This window comes from Schistocerca nitens, chromosome 3 (assembly GCF_023898315.1).
Source record: "Schistocerca nitens isolate TAMUIC-IGC-003100 chromosome 3, iqSchNite1.1, whole genome shotgun sequence".
In the NCBI taxonomy this organism is placed as follows: Eukaryota; Metazoa; Arthropoda; class Insecta; order Orthoptera; family Acrididae; genus Schistocerca; species Schistocerca nitens.
This window is the reverse complement of record NC_064616.1, coordinates 270,743,391-270,766,009: the sequence shown is the minus strand read 5'-3', so window position 1 is coordinate 270,766,009 and position 22,619 is coordinate 270,743,391. Positions and strand designations below refer to the sequence as shown.

The window sequence follows — 22,619 nt, the reverse complement described above, 5'->3', positions numbered from 1 at the left end:
TAATGCAGGTTGAACGAGCCAAGTGAGGTATTGGTAGGGTATGGAACATCTCGAGCAGCCGCGGCTTCCACCGGATCCCTGGCCACGAACGGGAGAGCTCTACATGTCTGCCCAACACTACACTAGACCATCTTCCGAGGAACAGTAGAAAAATTTGCGTTATTTAAATGATATGTGGCTGGCGTAAAAGGCACTGCTACGAAATATGGCATCCCTCCACAGCAAACCAGTTGCAACTTGCAGCCACCCGCACGCCCGCTAGAGAAAATCTGTGAACGACTTTGCGAATAAACTTTGCCAACAGTTTAAGAGCCAAGCAGTCCCCTTCCCTCCCCTCCTCCTTACTCTCTGGGCTAATCGTAATGAACCTTACTCCCACACGGACTGAAGATATGTGATCACAATTGTGATATCTAATCATGAATAAACTGTGATAATATTAGTATATGCAGCATTACTATAAGTTTCGTATACTAAGTACCAAAGAGTCCGAGTATGGTCATCGATACAAACATAATTTTGACTGATCCACAGAATTCCAAAGACACTCTGCGTTATTAAAAAAAAAAAATACTGCTACGAAAACTTAGCTGTGCATCAATAATGAGTGACATTGTATATAAATGCTCTAATAGTACAAAACCAATGTATTACTACCGACCTGTCACAACACGATATTTATACAAATACACCCTGCAATATTAATAATTTGCGGCGATGCTAGAAGAGTCGAAAATACAATCCTAATAGCACATTGACTGTGCGCGAGATATGTCAGGGTCTCTAGGCGGAATAAAAAGTTCGTGTAACTCTCGCAATATGAGTTTGTAACGTCGCTAAGACTCGTAAATAGACGTGGAAATAATCCTAAGTATATACGTCCTCGCAACATGCAAATGAGACTAAGCAGTCAGTGAGTCACAGAGGTCATGACACCTATCTCGCTATATGATTAAATGCTACCTTAGAGAGCTGCAGAGTTTGTGCACAGTCTGACGAAATGACGACCCTCCAAAGACTCACTTACAAATAAGCTACCGCTAATATGATAAAATTGCGAAAAACACACCTACAATGCCGAAATAAAAAGCAGACTGCACGCGCCAGTTAACAGTAGATTCCTGAGACCACCGCAAGTCTACGGGTAGGTCGGAGATGTCGTCGGAATGGTTCTCCCAGCGTAAATGCAATGGCTGGCTCCAGGTAAGAAGGAACGAGACCTCAATGTGCGATATTACCTGGCGCCAACTGCGCGAAACTGTCCTCATTTATTAAAAGTCCAGAATTCCCTCCTCCATCCCACTCGAATCTTCATCACAGTCTCCACACTCCTTGATAGTAGGCTTTCCGGCCATCGTATGAGGAGTCTGGTCCCTTTAATCCCACAAACCAACCAACCAACCGCCGTATGAAGACGACCTTAAGAAAATGTCTGAGCTGCTGGATTTACCTGTACAGGCTTATTAACAAGAATGCACTATTTAGTAGCAAAAACGCCCCTACATGTAACCGATGCAATAACGAATCCACTTCTCACCCGGTTCTCATATATCGTTAAGCTTTGCCAGCATCTCGTCCATGACACCGTCACCGACCGTGAAGCATAAATCAACTAATATTGGAGTCAACTTGACAGCTTGATGGTACTGAGAGAAGTCTGTAGATATCACTAAATATCGCTTTTTTCCGTCTTTTGCAAGGCGGTAAATGAGAAAAATTACTTGGAAAATGTCCGTAATCCTTCCATGTGATGTTACCCTTTTATGGCACTCTGCTGCTTAATTTGTTAATGGTCCACACATTTAAGACAGGGTATGCGATAATTATGTCTTACATTGATGAATCCAACCTGGTATGAGTTTCAGACTGGCAAACAAATCCTGTAATGTGGTTTTATAAGATTACTGGCCACACTTTGCAGCAATAAATCTTTTATTGCTTGCGAATATGCCGTAACACTCCCCTTACTAAGTAGAAGACTCCTCCCAGAATCAATAACGCAACGCTGGACTTGTTACTGGTAGCTTCAGTTAACGCTGTTGAGAGCCAGTATTCACAGCGCACTTAAGCTGTTACTGATTTATTTGACTGATGGGGCTGCTGAGTGCTATACCATCTACTGCACTCACCTGACTTAAGCCCTCGTGAGTTCAGATCGATTTCTAAACTGAGCGAAACACTTCACGGCATTCGCTTCAGAACTGCTACAAATTCGTCGGGCAATAGACCGCGCCGCTCGAACTGTCAACACAGCTGGCACTGCTAAGAGTATCCTACGACCTTCACATCGCTGGCAATGGGTTATACACAATGCTCTTGACTACTTTGAAGGTCAGTAAAGCTTTAAAACACGTATCTGTTTTGTACTAGCTGTAAATAAATAGTTGCCACTATTATAGTTCCAAACCTCGTATAAACTAGTATTTCTTTCTCAGAAAACAAACTGCAGAACTATCTTAGGACTACAAGCACGAAAACTTACATACGTGAGCTCCTCGCAAGGCCCTGAAGGCCCAGTCGATACATCCGTGTCATTCTCTGCCTGGCGGCGTCACACAGATGCGTTTGGAGCATCATGTGGTCAGCACAACACCTCCCGGTCATGTTGCAGGCCTTCCAGACCTTGGGTGCCGCTATTACACCGTCAAATAGGTCCTCAGTCGGAATCACAAAGCTGATTGCTCGCTGTACCAGTGCTGCCACCTGACTGATGACCATAGATGTTAAGTCCCATAGTGCTCAGAGCCATTTGAACTCAGAGTGCTGCCACCAAGGTAAAATCCTTGGCAGTGCTGTGAATCTGACCTGGGTCCTCCACATGGCAGCCATCTATGCGGACCACTCAGCTACGGAGGCGTACGAAAACTTTAATAGGTAATGGTTAAAGTCTGCTCAACACACAGTGTCTCCTTTGCGTATCCAGAAGAAAGAATTTGTTCTATATCTCTGCCAGCAAGACTGTCAAGTCCTCTAGTGATATACAGGGTGAGTCACCTAACATTACCGCTGGATATATTTCGTAAACCACATCAAATACTGACGAATCGATTCCACAGACCGAACGTCAGGAGAGGGGCTAGTGTAATTGGTTAATACAAACCATAAAAAATGCACGGAAGTATGTTTTTAACACAAACCTACGTTTTTTTAAATGGAACCCCGTTAGTTTTGTTAGCACATCTGAACATATAAACAAATACGTAATCAGTGCCGTTTGTTGCATTTTGAAATGTTAATTACATCCGGAGATATTGTAACCTAAAGTTGACGCTTGAGTACCACTCCTCCGCTGTTCGATCGTGTGTATCGGAGAACACCGAATTACGTAGGGATCCAAAGGGAACGGTGATGGATCTTAGGTACTGAAGAGACTGGAACAGTACATTACGTCCACATGCTAACACCTTTTTATTGGTCTTTTTCACTGACGCACATGTACATTACCATGAGGGGTGAGGTACACGTTCGACGGGCGTTTCATAGGACGTGGAGTACGCATAAATTGGCCAGCCCGTTCTCCTGATCTTACACCTCTGGACTTCTTTCTGTGGGGTACGTTAAAGGAGAATGTGTACCGTGATGTGCCTACAACCCCAGAGGATATGAAACAACGTATTGTGGCAGCCTGCGGCGACATTACACCAGATGTACTGCGGCGTGAAAGACATTCATTACGCCAGAGATTGCAATTGTGTGCAGCAAATGATGGCCACCACATTGAACATCTATTGGTCTGACATGTCGGGACACACTCTATTCCACTCCGTAATTGAAAACGGAAACCACGTGTGTACGTGTACCTCATCCCTCATGGTAATGTACATATGCGTCAGTGAAAAAGACCAATAAAAAGGTGTTAGCATGTGGACGTAATGTGCTGTTCCAGTCTCTTCTGTACCTAAGGTCCATCACCGTTCCCTTTGGATCCCTACGTAATTCGGTACTCTCCGATACACACGATCGAACAGCGAAGGAGTGGTACTCAAGCGTCAACTTTAGGTTACAATATCTCCGGATGTAATTAACATTTTACAATGCAACAAACGGCACTGATTACGTATTTGTTTGTATGTTCAGATGTGCTAACAAAACTAACGGGGTTCCATTTAAAAAAACGTAGGTTTGCGTTAAAAAATACTTCCGTGCATTTTTTTATGGTTTGTGTTAACCAATTACACTAGCCCCTCTCCTCACGTTCGGTCTGTGGAATCGATTCGTCAGTATTTGATGTGGTTTACGAAATATATCCAGCGGTAACGTTAGGTGACTCAACCTGTATAGTTCTTCTTTGGTGTCCCGTATTTACTGTCACTTTCTAATGTTCCATATTCTTAACATTGGCAACAAAATTGCTGGGAAGGTATTGTATCCCACACTGATCTGCTTAAGATGAACAGTCTCCATCGCTGTTTGGTAGCTCATATAATTTATTTCCAGTTTAAATAATTAAAATTATAGACATATAAACCGTCCTAACAGGCCTTGGAGGCCCAATGATACCGTCGCGCAGCTGTCATCCTCATCCCTTAGGTGTCACCGGATGCGGATACAGAGCGGCATGTGATCAGCACACCGCTCTCCCGGTCGTTGTCAGTCTTCGTGACTGTTGCCACTTCTCACTCAAGTAGCTCCTCAATTGGCCTTACAAGGGCGGAGTGTGCCCCGCTTGGCAACAACACTAGGCAGACGGCAGACCCGAACTGTTACCCATCCAAGTGCTAGCCAGCGCCGACAGAGCTTAACTTCGGTGATCTGACGGGAACCGGCGTTACCACCGCATCAAGCCGGTTGGCATAGACATATAGAGCATAGCTTTATAACCAATTAAAACCTCCCCTTAGAAAAATTTATGAATGATTGTGCTGATAAACCCCTTACGTTATTTGATTTTCAAACAGCTAAGCAGAACTGAACGTACTCAGACATTTCGATCTTTACTTATTTTGATCAACACTAAACTGACACACAATATTTTTAGCGCAACACAATCTGACTTTGAATAATCCCTGACTAACAATAACCTATAACTTTCATGAATCACTTACCTCACAAAAATCTTCGTTACTCGAACTACTGCTATACAGCCAGCGCCAATACTGCCAGCTAAATAAAAGATTCCAACTACTGGAGTCACTAACTACTGATAGGCATAGTTAGCAAATGAAAGATTTTGATAGAGAACAAACAATGTATTTACCTTAATAATGTTCAGAAATCATCATATCATGATATCCAATATTACAAATTTACTCTTTCTGATGGACACACGTCCAGATCGTCCGCTCTCAAAATTCTGCCATCTCTCTCCCCACATCCACCAGTGCTGGCGGCTCACCTCCAACTGCGCAACGCTACGCGCTGTTCACATCCAGTTGCCCAACACTACAATAGCGAATATTACAACAATGCCAACCAGCCACAGACTGCACATAGCACAGCCAGTGATTTTCATACAGAGCGCTACATGGCGTTAGCAATATAAAAACCTAAACAGCCTATTTACACAATTATCGGTCCTGATGACCAGGAACGTGTATACACCCACACAAATCATCAGTATTTACATTATTTCTCTGGAAGATGATGTTTTAGACGCAAACAGCAGTCTGTCTTCGTAATTGTAACGCAGGAATGTGGTTTAGCACAGCAATATAACAATCAACCGCAAAATATTGTTGCTTTTTTCTTTTTTTGCTGATGATTATTCACACATGCAGCAAAAACCTTCAGAAAAGGTCATGATCACAACACTATTGATCACGTAATCTTCTGGCCATATCTTCTAACTGTGATTGTACTTGCAATCCAGCTACACTATACTGGGTGTGTTGCGACGCGGATCCCCTAGGGCGATGGGGATGGGACGTGGGTCCAGAAACGACGTTGAACGCGCATAATGCTACTATGCACACAAGGAACGCATACTTAGCGGAAAATATTTATTCAAGTATCAGCCACGATGTCTTTAAAAAATGTGAGATGCCACTCCCAAATCCGACGACCATACGGATGAATGTGATAATATAACCCCTAGCCCTAGCAAGAAGGGCTGTCATAATGTATGGGTGTCTTTGATATCTTCTGAAGAGCAACTAAGACGTTTATTTTGATAAAACACACAATTTATACTTAGGTGCACAGTCCAGCACTTACACACTGCCGGCCGTGGTGGTCTAGCGGTTCTGGCGCTGCAGTCCGGAACCGCGGGACTGCCACGGTCGCAGGTTCGAATCCTGCCTCGGGCATGGGTGTGTGTGATGTCCTTAGGTTAGTTAGGTTTAAGTAGTTCTAAGTTCTAGGGGACTTATGACCTAAGATGTTGAGTCCCATAGTGCTCAGAGCCATTTGAACCATTTTTTGAACTTACACACTGTCTATAGTAGTAGAAAGCGTTTCAGAATGCATTATTTTATACGAACATACATCGACAGCATTATCGAATTCCACATTATATTTAAAAATATGGATAGATAGATAATATTTTTCATTAGACTCCCACAAGTCAAACACAGTGTAATCGATGATTCGTATAAGAAACATCTAGGTAAAGACCCAATATGGCAGAACTTTCAGTCGTACCCTTTGAGTGTGGATGTAATTATATACTGTTGTGTGTGTGCTGCGACTTGGATACCACCAAGGCCAGGGGTAGGATGGACGTAATTTTTTTTTCCGGATGTCTGGTGTAACCCAAATCGCATATTAATGGAAGAAATTCATTTTACGTACACCCAGGCCACTTTATAGGAGGAGGGTAATTGTTTGTTTAAGTAATAATAACAACATATGTCGGTAAAATGTTAAACAGAGGATGGCGACAGGAGGTGCCGACTTGTCGGGATATACATACACATCAGGTAATCAGGACCATAATAAAGCTATACTCTTTATGTCTACAATTTTAATCATTTAACCTGGATATCAATTACATGAGCTCCCAAACAACGATGGTGACAGTTATACTGTTTATTCATAGTAAGCAAATCAGTATGGGATACTTTATCTTCCAAGAAGTTTTTTTTTTTTTTTTTTTTTTTTTTTTTGTGAAGAATATGGAAAATTCTAGTGACAGTAAATACCAGAATCCAAAGAACAACTATACAGCTCTATAGGACCTGACTGTCATGGTGGCAGAGATGTAGAACAAAATATACCTTTCTCATACATAAAGGAGGCAACGTGTGTTTAGCAGTCTTAGACCGTTACCTAGTAAAATTTCCGTACACGCAGTCGTAAGATCGTTCTGCAATTTGTCTGTAGGCGATGTAATACTATCTCATACGTTGTTGACGACGTGATCACGACGTCTTCTCTGGTGAGAACTTCTAAAATTAGAATACATATAACATATATGTTTAAGCTGGATGTGTACATGTGTACATTAATGGATTAATCGGCGAGATGCAATATCATACCTCTAAACTCTACTTAAAAAGACAATCAGGACCTATAATGAGTTACAATACACTGTATGCCTATTGTTTCAACATGGATATTGATTACACAAATAGCATTCTGCCAAGAAACAGTCTACAATATGACTGTCAGTATCACTGTGCCGTGCTGCTGGGTTACTGTCAATTCGTCATAAGCACATCAGTATGGTGTGCATATGTATTACAAGAATGTTGTTTTAACGGAGCAGTTGATAATGGCGAAAGGATGTAGCTGTCTATTCACCTAATCGTTTCGTCATCCAAGTTAATGGTGTCAGATACAAGCTACATAATCAAGACTGGGTAACATGATTGTTATTTGCAGTTACTACAGCTGTCAAACGCATAACCTTCCCCCGATATTTTTGCTAGTGTGTTAAGAATATGGAAAAATCTATTGACAGCAATTCAAATAATACAAAGGTGAGTCCTGGCTTTCTTACTGGTAAAGATGTAGGTTCTAGGCGCATCAGTCTGGGACCGCGCGACCGCTACGGTCGCAGGTTCGAATCCTGCCTCGGGCGTGGATGTGTGTGTTGTCCTTAGAGCTACTTAAACCTAACTAACCTAAGTTCTAGGGGACTGATGACCTCAGATGTTAAGTCCCATAGTTCTCAGAGCCATTTGAACCATTTGTAGAGCAAATTATGCGTTCCTGATACGTAAGGGAGGCAATGTTTGTCGAGTATGTTTAGGCTATTACCTATTGTATTTTCGTATATATAGTCATGATGTCGTTGTGCAATTATTGGTTTACTGGGGAAGTAATACGAGCTAAAAATGTTGATCACGCAATCGTGACATCTTTTTACTGTTAAGACCCCCAAAATTAGATCACGTGTTATATTTCTACCTGGATGTATTCATGTTTCGGAAGACAGTAGTTTTAATGGGTTATTTGGTTATGGCAGGATGCAATTCCTAACCTCAATACGCTATTTAGGCAAAGAGAGCCAGAACATATAATGATTTATAAAACTACACACTGTATGCCTACAGCTAAGTGGAAATCGATTACACAAAACAGCGATATTGGCATCTATTTTGTAGCCGATCTATTGACGGAACCTTCGTCTGCCCCGTTACTTCCTGTAGAACCAAGGCCGGGAAACATACTTTATTACGTATTCGCAGCTATGTCTCTAAGAAACACAGCCTTCCCAGCTGTGTTGCGGTCGTGTTTTTCTTCTTTTCCTAGTATTTGTTTGAACTGAAGGTCTCTTACAAGAGGATCATGTGATCGTGACTCTCTCTCTCTCTCTCTCTCTCTCTCTCTCTCTCTCTCTCTCTCTCACACACACACACACACACACACACACATACATACATACAGTAGCATGTGCCACACGCAAAAGCGGAACTAGAGAGAGGAAAGCGTCTGTCTGTATGAATACTAATTTCTCGCCGCGCGGGATTAGCCGAGCGGTCTGGGCGCTGCAGTCATGGACTGTGCGGCTGGCCCCGGCGGAGGTTCGAGTCATCCCTGGGGCATGTGGGCGTGTGTGTGTGTGTGTGTGTGTGTGTGTGTATGTGTGTGTGTGTGTGTGTGTGTGTGTGTGGTCTGTGTGTTGTCCTTAGGATAATTTAGGTTAAGTAGTGTGTAAGTTTAGGGACTGATTACCTTAGCAGTTAAGTCCCATAAGATTTCACACACATTTGATTTGAACTAATTTCTCTTGTCTTGCACTGGCTGTAAATATCGGTCCTGTATAGTGTTGACCGAAGCTAACGATAACAAGCCAGTATTACGTTACTGAATTTGGGAGACGTTTTCTAGTTAGTAAAGGTGTGTTACAGCAAATCCACAAGCAACAAAAGATTCACTGCTGTGAAGTGTGGCCAGTAACCTTATAAAACCACATTATGGGATTTGATCATCAGTCTGGACTCATTCCACGTTGGATCATGAGAAGTAGGATATAATCGTTACACGCCCTACCTTAAACATATTGTCCCTTAACAAAAAAACAAAAAAAAAACAGCAGAGTCCTTTAAGAGGAAACAGTCGCATGTAAGTGCTACTCTGAGATGAAGAGTTCGTTGGTTGGTTGTGGGGAAAGGACCAAACAGCGAGGTCATCAGTCCCATCGGATTAGGGAACGATGGGGAACGAAGTCGGCTGTGCCCTTTCAAAAGAACGATCCCGGCATTTGCCTGAAGCGATTTAGGGAAATCACGAAGAACCTAAATCAGGATGGCCGGACGCGGGTTTGAACCATGCGATCGTATGTAAGGATTCTGTGCATTTTCCAAAAGAGTTGTCGCATTAACCGCCTTGAAAGAGAACGGAAAAAAGATTTAGCAATATCCTATCTAAAGACGTCTCCTATCAGCAGCGTCAGGCTCTGAAAATGAATCTGATATTAGTTAATCCGTGCTTCGTTATCAATGGTAGTCTGGTAGACGGGACGTTGTCGGAACTGTACCGATATATTAGAACCAGGTGAGAGGTGGATTTGTGGTAAAATCTTATCGTCCAACACTTCACACCTGATGACATTATTACATCGGCTACATGTAGGGGTGTTTTTGCTACTAAATAGTTCATTTTTCGTAATAAGACTGTATATGTAAATCCAGCAACTCACAGACTTCTTCTGCGACACAAATGCGCCTTTTAACAAAAAAAAATTTAGAACGTTTTCTGAAGGTTATCCTCATATTGCGCCGGCCGTTGTGGCAGAGCGGTTCTAGACGCTTCGGTCCGGAACCACGCAGCTGCTATGGTCGCAGGTTCGAATCCTGCATCGGGCATGTATGTGTGTGATGTCCTTAGGTTAGTTAGGTTTAAGTAGTTCTAAGTCTAGGGGACTGATGACCTCAGATGTTAAGTCCCATAGTGCTTAGAGCCATTTGAACCATTTTGAATGCTCATATTGCATTCGGAGAGCCCGCTTTTTAAGTACGAGGTCTTCTCTATCTGGAGGCCGTCTTAAGAGGCTGTGCAAGTTATCTGACGAAACAGCAGCTCATCTTCTGTTCTGTTAAATGGTCGCAGAGAAGTCTCTGGATAATACGAGGCGTGTTTTTTAAGTAAGTATCGTTTTGAAATTAAAAAAAGACGTGCTAAGATATCTCAATTTTATTTTTACATGAAATCCTGTACCTTAATCTACGCACTGACGCCGTTAGTCTGATTCTTCCTTGTTTACGTTGTGTACTGAGTGTTTAAGATGCCTCCGATAATCGTCAGTCCCGCCGACTGTGAAGTACGGGCTGTTATAAGATTTCTTAGTGCTAAATCCCTAAAAGCGATCGATATTCATCGTGAGATCTGTGCAGTTTACGGAGAAAACATTGAGTGATGGAATGGTAAGAAATTGGGTGAGAGCATTTAAAGATGGCCGCACAAATGTGCATGATGAACAACGGAGTGGGCGTCCTTCGGTCGTTAATGAAAATTTGGTGCAGGAAGTGGACAATAAGGTGAGAGAAAACAGACGCTTTACGATTTCCTCCTTGCGGGATGACTTTCCTAATGTTTCTCGTAGTGTTTTGTATGGCATTGTGACCGAGCACTTGAATTACCGAAAATTGTGCGCACGTTGGGTACCGAAAATGCTGACAGATGTGCACAAAACCAAACGCTTAGACAGTGCACTGACTTTCCTTGAGCGGTACCTCAACGCCGGTGATGATTTTTTAAGCCAAATTGTTACGGGCGATGAAACATGGGTGGCCTACGTCACACCAGAATCAAAGCAACAGTCCACGTTGAGCAAGGGCATCGTTTTGCTGCAAGACAATGCCCGTCCGCATGTGGCGAATCAGACCAAAGAGCTCATCACATCTTTTCGATGGGAAACACTATATCATCCTCCGCACAGCCCTGATCTTGCGCCCAGTGACTACCATCTGTTCCTGCACTTGAAGAAACACCTGGGCGGTCAGCGTCTTCAAGACGATGCCGAAGTCAAAACAGTGGTGATGCAGTGGTTAACAAGTCAGGCGGCAGACTTCTATGAGTAGGGTATTAAAAAACTGGTACAACGTTATGACAAGTGCCTCAATATTGACTGAAATTATGTAGAAAAGTAGGTTAAGGTATAGGCTTTCATGTAAAAATAAAATTATTGGGAGATCTTAGCACGTTTTTTTTAATTTCAAAACGGTACTTACTTAAAAAACACGCCTCGTAGAATGGAGATTCGCATATGTTGGGGGCAGGAATTCTGCACCGTCAAATAGACGGAAACGCAGGCTGGTGATTCCCTCCATTTATCAGATTGCGTACGAGATTTTCCTATAGTTTCCGTCACCTAGTATCCGCACGTTGAGGTGTCAGTGCCTCTTCCCCGGGGCTAGCCGTTTCATTTACATAGAGAGTGCCGTTGCGACACCACGTCTGACCTAGCTGGAGCCTCGCGGGGCCTATTGAATCTACTGTTCTCAGGCATGTGCACCCCGTATTCTTTCAACAGTCAGTGTGTGTGTGTGTGTGTGTGTGTGTGTGTGTGTGTGTGTGTGTTTTGTTTACAATAATTTGATCCCTTTTGTATTAGCTAAGTTGTAATTGACTCTTCAGAGAATCGTCTAGTTGACAAATGGTGCGCAAACTCTGCAGCTCTCTAAGGTTACATTTTGTCGTACAGAAAAATAGGTGTCATGACCTGTATGTTAGATTAGATTAATTATTCATTCGATAGACCCACAAAAGAGGGGATACTCCTGGGTGTGGGACATACCAGATAAACACATTACAATTATGTCATTAGAAAAACTTGAGTTTCATTAATTTTAATAATCCTCAGTCAATAAACAGTAAAATTATGTAAATGAATTAAAATTAAACTTCTAATATTTACAGGTTTAATACTTACATCTGCTTTCATTAAATCCATCATTCACAAAGTAGGTAGTTACGAGGCTGTTACAACCAAGTATTGTCAAAAATTAAAGTATAATATATATTCATTAAAATGGTCTACTGCACTTGTTGAGAAATTCATGGATGGAATAGGAGGAGTTGGCCACCAAAACTTCTTTTAAATTATGTTTACATTGTGCCTCATCTCAAACTAAACTCTTAATGGTTGCTGGTAACTTATTGAAAATATGCTTTGCGGAATACTGGACTCCTTTCTGGGCAGGAGTAAGTGATTTTAAATCTTTAGGTATATTGTTCTTATTCCTAGTATTGATACTGTGTACTAAGCAGTTAGTTGGAAAAAGAGATGTATTATTTACAACCAATTTCATTAAGGAATAAATATACTCAGAAGCTGTGGTTAGTATGCCCAGTTCTTTGAATAGGTTTCGACATGATGTTCTTCTGTACTCTAACACTTTTTTTTCAGTTTGTGGAGTTACCCCAAAATATGATACCATATGACATAATGGAATGAAAATAAGCAAAATATGCCAGATTTTTTATATATACCCACTCACGTTTCCCAGTTATACAAGAGACAAATTGTGGAAAATACGTAAAACTGTGGAAAATACGTGAAAATACGTGAAACTGTAAAAATACATAAAATTGAGGAAAATATAGAATAATGAGAGCACTTACATATTTGTCTGGGTGTGGCCTCTGCTTGTGTCTCGAATGACGAAAATCACGTAGTATTAAATTGTTATTAACAGACAGCCACAGCCTATAACTCAAGTGATGTGACAGTATAGCAACATTAATTTGTTATTAATAAATAGACACAGCCTGCTACCTCAGCCTATGCTGTCCAGCTCCAAAGTGAGCTCAACAGACTCAAGTGCCCCAGTTATGGAAAATGAAGATGAGTGGGGGACGAGGGCGATTTTTGAATGTCATTGGTCCAGGGGGGAAGGGGGAGATGGGATTGGAGATGAGGGTGTGGAGAGGATGGGGTGTGGTTCCCATGGATGACCTTGACTAATTCTTGGTGGTTCCCCAGGGAGAGCTGGGGCGGGGGGGGGGGGGGGGGGGTTGGAGGGTGTAAGTCAGAAGTCAGCTAAATGGGTAACCTGCCACTGGATGTGTAACCTGACACCGGGTGTGATAAGCTCGTTATCTCGGCCAGCACCCGCCCTGCTATCCCACTGTCCCTTTAAGTCGCGTGCTTTTAAATCCCATTAATTTGAGACACATGTCCCTTTAAATACAGAACCTGCACTGCTATCCTACTTTTGTTAGCCAGTTTGCCTCTGGAGAGGACACAATGCCATGAGGACACATATACTGAGTCAATAAATCCATCCAGACCATAGGTGGTGCAATGTCATACTGACAGGTGGGCTCATATTTCTGTGTAAATTTGACTCGATTTTGTAATCAGTGAAGTGACGTCACATACCACCTCAAAGTGTGAAGTACGAGGGGCGTTTGAAAAGTCCGTGCAAAAATAAAAACTACTTACGTATTTGGGGTAAACCTTTTTTATTTTTCGACATAGCCTCCTTTTAGACTTATACACTTCGTCCAACGCTGTTCTATTTTGTTGTCCCTTCCGAATAATAGGAATTGTCCGAGTCTGCAAAATAGCTATTAGTTGCTGCAATTACCTCCTCGTTTGAATAAAATCTTTGTCCCGCCAGCCATTTCTTCAAATTGGAGAACAATTGGTAGACCGATGGAGCCAAGTCTGGAGAATAGGGGGGATGTGAAACGAGTTAGAATCCTATTTCCATTAATTTTACGACCACAACTGCTGAGGTGTGTGCTGGTGCATTGTCGTGATGGAAAAGGACTTTTTTGCGTTCCAATGGCCGGCGTTTTTCTTGCAGCTCGGTTTTCAAACGGTCCAATAACGATGAATAGTATGCACCTGTAGTATTTTTACCCTTTTCCGCATAGTCGATGAGGATTATCCCTTGCGAATCCCAAAAGACAGTCGCTATAACCTTTCCGGACGGAGGACTGGTCTTCGCCTTCTTTGGTGCACATTCTCCCTTGGTAATCCATTTTTTAGATTGTTGTTTGGTCTCAGGAGTATTGTAATGTATCAATGTTTCATCCACAGTGACGAAACTACGCTTAAAGTCCTGCGGATTCATCCTGAACAGCTGAAAACCATCCTTGCAACACTTCACACGATTCCATTTTTGGTCAAGCGTGAGCAATCGCGGAACCCATCTTGCGGATAGCTTTCTCATGTCCAAATGTTTATGCAAAATAATATGTATCCGTTCATTCGAGATGCCCACAGCACTAGAAATCTCACGCACCTTAACTCTTTTCTCATCCATCACCATATCATGGATTTTACCAATGATTTCTGGAGTCGTAACCTCTACAGGGCGTCCAGAAAGTTCAGCATCACTTGCGCCCATATGGCCACTCCGAAAATGTTTAAACCACTTATAAACTGTTCTAATCGAAGGTTCAGAGTCACCGTAATGTTTATCAAGCTCCTGTTTAGTCTCCTAAGGCGTTTTGCCTTTCATAAAGTAATGTTTAATCGTCACACGAAATTCTTCTTCGTCCATTTTTTGACAATCACTCGACTTCCTTGACTCAAACGAATGCCAAATATAAAGAAATAGACCAATACGGCTGAAACATGGTGAGCGTTCTTTCCAAATATGCTACTAACTTAACATGAACTCGATACTCGCCGGTCGTGTCATCTCTCGGACTTTGCACGGACTTTTCAAACGCCCCTCGCAGCATTTCGTTTCCTCCTCACTTCAGGGTTCTTCACTGTTGCGTTGGGCAGCGTATTATCTTCTGTAACAACGTACTAAAAGGTGAAATAATATGCAAAGTTGAATGTTAAAAATTGCTGGGAGTGCTTATTGATCAGAATTTTGAATAGATATCACACACCACAGATTTCAAACGCTTGACTTGATTAACACCTGTTCTACGTGTGATTACATTTCTGCGTAACGCAAAGCATCAAATATTTTCTTTAATTTGCATATCTCTATTCATTAATGTCATTTGAAGTTATTTTCCAGAGTAATTCCACACTTAGACTCAAATCGTTCACTATACTGTAACGAAGTATAAGGGTAAAATCTGGCGATCATCCTCGAATCTCCTCTCGGCAACTCCTTAAAAAAATGTCATACTAACAGCAGCCTTTCAGTATACCTACTGTCACATGAAATTTGTTGCGAAAAATCAGTCACAATTTGAAAATAGTTGTAGCATTCATAAATGTAAAATTAGGGCCAAAAGTGACCTCCTTTATCCACAACTTAATCTCACTCCGACACAGGAAAGAGCGTCTACAAAATACCTGAACCGTTCCTCATAAATAAATCAGATGGAATACAACGAACTTCTAACTGGATAGTATATACATGTGAATGGATTTCAGTTATTAACCTTCACATAAATTAGCCCAATTATGCAAACGGTCAGGATGTAACTATTGTGTAATATTTGTAAAGCTACCAAAACGTTCCACATCATAGCAAGTTGTCTCAAATATGGTCCTCATAACAAACAAAAGACTAAGCTAACCACTTTATTGTGGTTTGGTGATTCTCTCTTAACTAAAGAGAACCATTGCATCTACTTCAGTTTCAGAAACCTATAAGCATTTTCAAAAGAAAATATTTTGTCTTTAATGACCAGCAGTATACTCACATTAAAAACATTCAGCACCCCAGACTTGTGGGCCATGCCTAGGCGATATGTTCCAAGGTCTAGGAGGCTCTTGAAGTCCGTGAACGGGAGGGACACTTTTATCACAGTAAGGAAAGCTATAAGGCCAGCTGAGTACGATGCCAGAATAATGACAGCTGTTATGTATGCAGTAAAATACAGAACGCGGCAGGGTAGAGACTCAGGAGTCAGGTCATGACCTGAAAAAGAATCAAATATAGTATTAATATTATAAGAAAATATATAACAAGTAGTACATCTACCGGGACTCCAGTACAGAATTCAAGTTTCCGCTGCTAGTCGGCATTCCTGTCACAGCGTGCAGTCTCTGGCAGTGGTTGGAAGTTAAAAAACCCAAGATAGTGGGAGCTATGCTCCCCTTATGACAAACAACACCCCTTGTATCTATCACATCACATGCCACTCATCTACTCCTGCTCTCCCACTCCCTCTACCTCGCGCCAGTCCATCCTATATGAGCAAGGTATTGAAATGAAATAGTCAGTCACAGCATAGTATTTTAGCAGACATTAAAAACAAGTCACAATGTAGCCCCAAAGCAACCATTTTGGGCATCCTCTAAAGTATCTGAATGACCTGAATTTTTTTTTCTTTTCATTTGCGCCACATTCAAAAGTATTTATCCAAAAAATTATGTAAATGGTCAGCAACAGACACACGTGCACATGCACAAAATGTTTATGCCACGAATTTGCAAGTTAAGCAGCACTATCGAGCATGTAAACTTTGATTTCTGCACCATACATGTGTAAAACACAATGGAACCTCAAATTAATTATTATCTACAACTAAATTTTTCTGTGGTGTTTCCCAAGTCGCACTATGTTGTTTCCCAGTTCAGAATGTCCGTAAGTTATGTAAACAGTACAAAAATGCATTGTTTATTTCAAGTGTCATAGTGCTATTTCCCTCAGGTTTCCATATCTAACTTGTTCAATGATGCTTGTCAAGTTCTTTGTACATCGAAAAATGTCCGCAAGAAAATGTTAGTAACCTAAAAAGCCAATGTTTCCAGAATGAGATTTTCACTCTGCAGCGGAGTGAAACTTCCTGGCAGATTAAAACTGTGTGCCGGACCGAAACTCGAACTCCGGACATTTGCCTTTAGCGGGCAAGTACTCTACCAAATGAGCTACCCAAGCACGACTCACGCCCCGTCCTCACAGCTTTACTTCTGCCAATGTTTATGTCTAGTAGCACAGTGTTATCCCGCCTCCCTGTTCAAACATACACACACATATATCCATCAAATTGGTGGCTAAAACATGATTGTGAACTCTCAAATTAAGTGCCGCAACGCTATTTTAATGCCTAAACACATGTGGTTAAAAAATAACATTCTATACATGCAGGTACACTTTGTTTGGGCCTAATGTTAGCAAAATACTAAAACAAACCTGACAAAGCTTATATTTGAAGAAAACACATTTCCACATCTAGACTGTTCTATGATGTTTGTCAAGTGGTAATGGTGTTAGCATTTCAGTCTGAGGAAACATTATTGCTGATTCATAGAATGAACTGACATAACCAGCGTTTTCACAAGTTTTTCAATAATGCTTCACCGCAGCAAGCTACATTTTAGGGGAAACGAAGATAATGCATCATGTAATACGCTATAAAATGCAGTCGACGTTATTAACAGCCTAATATTGGTTTTTATTTGCATTTGAACTTAACGTACTATAGGTTATGTACAAACTGAAATTCTGATGAATGCTGCATTATTTCCTTCACCATCATACCCAGGCTTGGTTCAATCAGCAGCTTATCAAGTATCTGACTGAACGACGTAAGTTCATCGTAAATACCATCTCTTGGTTCAATCGGAAAACACAGCAATGGTCCTGCTCAGAGGAGGAAGTTAATCATTATTTTTCTAAGCATTCAATTTCTCGATGTAAGACTTTGTTGTCTGCACGACTTCCCATACTGCAGTCAGTCTTTCAATATATTTTCCACAGCCATTGTAAACTTCAAGCAGTAATCGACGCTTCTCGACGTTCGTCTTCAATTGATATCGTTTCATTATCATCTGTATTATTACTTATCGCTTTTGAAGCGAGCAAAGAAGCTAATCACTCCACCAGTTCATTTCGGTTATTACCATTGCAGACGTCAAGCCCATTTTCGTTTTCTCCCATATCGATATGTGTATCATCATTTCTCAGTAATGATCCACTACTGTTATTAGATGCAGGTTTGACGGTTTGTGCGTATTTACAGCATCTGTTTGAATTTAATGTTTTGTAGAATAGATAATTTTGCTTATCTACATCTACATAGGTACTCCAGAAGCCACCACTAGTCATTTCCGTTCCTGTTCCACTTGCAAACAGAGTGAGGGGAAAACGACAGTCTATATGCCTCCGTATCAGCCTTAATTTCTCGTATCTTATCTTCGTGGTCCTTAATCGCGATGTATGTTGGCGGCAGCAGAATCGTATGGCAGTCAGCTTCAAATGCCCGTTCTCTAAATTTTCTCAATAGTGTTGTTCGAAAAGAATGTCTCCTTCGTCCAGGGATTCCCGTTTGACTTTCTGAAGCATCTCCGTAACACTTACCTACCAGTAACCACCTCTAAGTTGCTTCGATGTTTTCCTTCAATCCAACCTGGTATGGATTCCAAACACGCGAATTGTACTTAAGAATAGGTTGCACCAGCGTCCTGTATGCGGTCTCCTTCACAGGTGAACCTCTCTTTTTAAAATTCTCTCTACCACAGTTCTCACACGCTCGTTCCATTTCATATCACTTTGCAACGTTGTGCCCAGACATTTAAACGACTTGACTGTGTCAAGCAGGACACTAGTAATATTGTATCCGAACATTACAGGTTTGTTCTTCTTACTCATCAGCAGTAACTTACAATTTTCCCTGGGTTCTAATACTTCAGAAGTGTGAACTTATTCCATATGCTCGTAACTTCATCAACAGCCTGCAATGGGGCACCGTGTAAGATGCTTTCCGAAAATCTGGAAATATGGAATCTGCCTGTTGCCCTTCATCCGTTGTTCCCAGTATATCATGTGAGAAAAGGACAATCTGAGTTTCGCAGGAGCGATACTTTCTGAAACCACGCTGATTCGTGGAAATAAGCATTTGTCTCAAGAAAGTTTAATACACTCCTGGAAATTGAAATAAGAACACCGTGAATTCATTGTCCCAGGAAGGGGACACTTTATTGACACATTCCTGGGGTCAGATACATCACATGATCACACTGACAGAACCACAGGCACATAGACACAGGCAACAGAGCATGCACAATGTCGGCACTAGTACAGTGTATATCCACCATCCGCAGCAATGCAGGCTGCTATTCTCCCATGGAGACGATCGTAGAGATGCTGGATGTAGTCCTGTGGAACGGCTTGCCATGCCATTTCCACCTGGCGCCTCAGTTGGACCAGCGTTCGTGCTGGACGTGCAGACCGCGTGAGACGACGCTTCATCCAGTCCCAAACATGCTCAATGGGGGACAGATCCGGAGATCTTGCTGGCCAGGGTAGTTGACTTACACCTTCTAGAGCACGTTGGGTGGCACGGGATACATGCGGACGTGCATTGTCCTGTTGGAACAGCAAGTTCCCTTGCCGGTCTAGGAATGGTAGAACGATGGGTTCGATGACGGTTTGGATGTACCGTGCACTATTCAGTGTCCCCTCGACGATCACCAGTGGTGTACGGCCAGTGTAAGAGATCGCACCCCACACCATGATGCCGGGTGTTGGCCCTGTGTGCCTCGGTCGTATGCAGTCCTGATTGTGGCGCTCACCTGCACGGCGCCAAACACGCATACGACCATCATTGGCACCAAGGCAAAAGCGACTCTCATCGCTGAAGACGACACGTCTCCATTCGTCCCTCCATTCACGCCTGTCGCGACACCACTGGAGGCGGGCTGCACGATGTTGGGGCGTGAGCGGAAGACGGCCTAACGGTGTGCGGGACCGTAGCCCAGCTTCATGGAGACGGTTGCGAATGGTCCTCGCCGATACCCCAGGAGCAACAGTGTCCCTAATTTGCTGGGAAGTGGCGGTGCGGTCCCCTACGGCACTGCGTAGGATCCTACGGTCTTGGCGTGCATCCGTGCGTCGCTGCGGTCCGGTCCCAGGTCGACGGGCACGTGCACCTTCCGCCGACCACTGGCGACAACATCGATGTACTGTGGAGACCTCACGCCCCACGTGTTGAGCAATTCGGCGGTACGTCCACCCGGCCTCCCGCATGCCCACTATACGCCCTCGCTCAAAGTCCGTCAACTGCACATACGGTTCACGTCCACGCTGTCGCGGCATGCTACCAGTGTTAAAGACTGCGATGGAGCTCCGTATGCCACGACAAACTGGCTGACACTGACGGCGGCGGTGCACAAATGCTGCGCAGCTAGCACCATTCGACGGCCAACACCGCGGTTCCTGGTGTGTCCGCTGTGCCGTGCGTGTGATCATTGCTTGTACAGCCCTCTCGCAGTGTCCGGAGCAAGTATGGTGGGTCTGACACACCGGTGTCTATGTGTTCTTTTGTCCATTTCCAGGAGTGTATATTCGAACTGAGAATATGTTCAAGGATTCTGCAGCAAACTGAAGTTAGGGATATATGTCTGTAATTCTGCGGGTCCGTTCTTTTACTCAGTCTTATATACTGGAGTCACCTGCGCTTTTTTCCAGTCGCTAAGAACATTGTGCTGGGCGAGAAACTCACAATAAATTCAGGCGAGGTAAGGGGTCAATGCCAAAAGTACACATTGTAAAACCGAATTGGGATTCCACCGGGAACTGGTGATTTATTTGCATAGATCTTTCCACAGACCCACGAATCTCTACTAACCTTCGCTTGTCGTCATTTGTGCCCTCTCTTTTGACCGGGAATGCTACAGCCTTTGCTTCCTCAGTATCTTCCGAATTTTGTTATTAAACCATGGCGGATCTTTTCCATCGTCTATCCACTTAGTAGGCACATAACTCTCCAGACAACGATTCACAATCTGCTTAAACGTTGCGCCTTGACATCCATGTCACTGGAGCTAAGTGATTAACTGTCTAAGTGAGGTGCGAACAACTGCTTATCCGCTCTGTCCAGCAGAAACACTCTCCTAGCCTCCTTGACTGATTTATTAACTTTTGTAATCATGGTCGCTGATGCCCGTTTCTATACCGACACAGTCGATAAGCTCCGGTCTATTTGTAGCTACAAGGTCTAAGATATTTCCATTGTGTGTGGACTCCAGAGCTAGCTGCTCAAGACAGTTTTCAGAAAATGTGTTCAAAAGTATTTCGCACGACTATCTGTCTCTTTGACCCCCACCCCCCCACCCCAAATGAATCCATAGACCTTCCAGTCTATACTCAGTAGGTTAAAGTCCGCTCCATCTAGTACTGAGGGTGGCCGCGCGGTTAGAGGAGTCATGTCACGAATTGCGCTGCCCCTCCCACCGGAGGTTCGAGTCCTCCCTCGGGCATGGGTGTGTGTGTTGTTCTTAGTGTAAGTTAGTTTAAATAGTGTGTAAGTCTACGGACCGATGAGCTCAGCAGTTTGGTCCCTTAGCAATTCACACACATTTGAACATTTCTAATACTGAATGATCTGGGTGTTTACACGCTACTGACGGTAGACTTTCTTTGAATGACTCTAGAACTGTCACTGCTGAATCGGGTGGCCGGTAGAAACACCCAAGACTTAACTTGGTTTCATATACACCTTTTACACGCGACCAGATAACTTCACTGTCACGCTCAGTTTCGACCTCAATAGATACAATATTTTTGTCAATTGCAATGAACACTCCCCCTCATATGGCCTCTAATCGGTCTTTCCGATATGCGTTCCATGACTCGCTAAATATCTCAGAGCTTTCTACCTTGGGCGTCAGCCAGCTCTTGGCCCCAAGAATATCTTGAGCGCGAGAACGTTTCTGGAGGTCAGTAAATCCGGGAATTTTGCTGCGAAAACTTCGACAGTTTATTCTGAACGCTGTCTGACGTCCCTTGCTGCGTATCGACTGGCGAGTGCATTAGAGCACTTCGAACTACCGTCTAGCCCAAAAAAGCCTCATGTGCACTTCACAAGTACTCTGCTATCCGAGTACCTGCTTCCTTCTGCTTGGGACTTAGCATCTATTCCACAATGCCAGGCCTTGTAAACGATGACATTTCGGTCGGCAAATGATTTCAATCCAGGTAGAGAGGCATTCTCACATCGGACGATAGCTAGAGTGAACCATCCACTTCCAGCATTCCCTGTGCCAGCGTCAAGGCTGAAATTCACTCGATATCCTCGGAAAAATATGGGTCCATTCAATATTACACTTTGTGCAGTTCCATTTGTGCCAAGTTTATTTTCGAGACTTATTATGTGTTTGTAGACAGGCATGCGGTGGCGACGTTGACGATAGACACGTCGACGAGGCATAGTGCTTCAATGCTTTTGCAGATAGAGCTCACAGCGGAATGGTTCCGCTGGCGTGCACTGCCCGCTTATATAGAGAGCGGACAACCTTGGTTACGTAAACGTGCTGATAACGGACTTAGACTCTGCAGGCAAGGGGAGTCCTACAAATCCCCACACGACAACGCAGGTCTAGGCAGCTGCAGCCAAGACCGTCATTGAGGCTTACGAGCATTGGT

The 22,619-nt window shown here is 43.0% G+C and overlaps 1 protein-coding gene across 1 annotated transcript in view; it reads right to left on the bottom strand.

Annotated features, from left to right (window-relative positions):
* The window catches only part of LOC126249174 (probable glutamate receptor), a 244,640-nt gene that overhangs the window by 40,894 nt on the left and 181,127 nt on the right, over positions 1–22,619 (bottom strand). The window contains exon 7 of the mRNA XM_049950830.1: positions 15,952–16,169. Within this exon, the coding sequence (XP_049806787.1) occupies positions 15,952–16,169 (218 nt within the window). The remainder of the gene's footprint in view (positions 1–15,951; positions 16,170–22,619) is intronic.